The 1,151-nt window shown below is 45.6% G+C and overlaps 1 protein-coding gene across 1 annotated transcript in view; it reads right to left on the reverse strand.

The window, feature by feature from the left end:
* LOC101863607 overlaps positions 1–1,151 on the reverse strand; it is a gene marked incomplete at its 5' end in the record, with an annotated part of 42,266 nt that overhangs the window by 36,712 nt on the left and 4,403 nt on the right. The window contains 1 exon segment of the mRNA XM_035971850.1: positions 753–925. Within this exon segment, the coding sequence (XP_035827743.1) occupies positions 753–925 (173 nt within the window).

Raw genomic sequence — 1,151 nt, forward strand, 5'->3', positions numbered from 1 at the left:
TATGTGTGTCCGTGTGTGTTTGTGTGTGTATGTGTGGGGGTATTCATAAATGGGCTCACAGTGTGCAATGTCTGTCCTTTGATTCGTCAGTTTAGTGAAAATTCTGCACTGTACAGTGCTGAGAGCTTTCTACGGATTAGACGCTGTATTAATTTGCACTCTAATTATTACTATCATTTTGTATTTTTTTAATTATCATTATTATTATTATAGTTTAATTTAGTTTTAGCAAGAGTTTTGCGACAGTTTCAACACATATATAAGTGTTTTTACGTTCCTGTTGACACAATTTAGATCATTCAGGAGATGGGCTTCCGACCCTGCCTGTAAGGGCTAACCCGGGCTGAGAGGGATACAACATCGCAGCAGGAAGTCTGAGGTACTCAGTATCAATTTCTATACACCCGGGAATCGATCTCAGGTCTCCTACGGACCACAGAGAGCTGCCTAACCTCTACACCACAGATGCCACAGCGAACCCTCGACTCACTACAACACCCACTGTGTGTGTCACACAGACTAATATTATAATAATAATATATGACATTTCTATAGCGCTCAACCACGATTAAAGTACACAGGCTCTGAGCGCTTTACAATACAGTACAATGTACTGCAGTCACATAAAACGTTGTGTTCTGACTAAAGAAAATTATTCCAAATATTCATCTTATTAATTCAAAAACAGAAAACGACTTCAGCTGACATTTGAATGAATCAAAAGATTTGGTCTCTCTACAGCACACACTCACCTGCTCCGAGGTCTCCTCTCTCCTCGCCTTGTCCTTCCCCTCGTCACCCGACTTCCCGCTGACCTCCGGGGTCACGTCCTTGACCTCCCGCGGCGTGTTGAGCAAGGTCAGCAGCGCCCCCGTCCACTTCTCGGCGCTCTCCTTCATCGACGCGGCCTGGGACTCGCTCTTGTCTGAAATGGTAATGGTATGAGTTTAACGCCCCTATCAACACTATTAGGTTATTTAAGAGGCGGGACCTCCTAATTTAACGTCCGCCTCCGATAGGACCGAGCCAAGTGGGGCCTTCGTGTAAGGGACACAACATCGAACCCCCGAACCCTAACCCTCACGATTACGAGTCCGGTAGCCTAACCACTAGACCACCGACAACCTCACGATTACGAGTCCGGTAGCCTA

Source organism: Aplysia californica, unplaced genomic scaffold (assembly GCF_000002075.1).
Source record: "Aplysia californica isolate F4 #8 unplaced genomic scaffold, AplCal3.0 scaffold00521, whole genome shotgun sequence".
Classification (NCBI taxonomy): Eukaryota; Metazoa; Mollusca; class Gastropoda; order Aplysiida; family Aplysiidae; genus Aplysia; species Aplysia californica.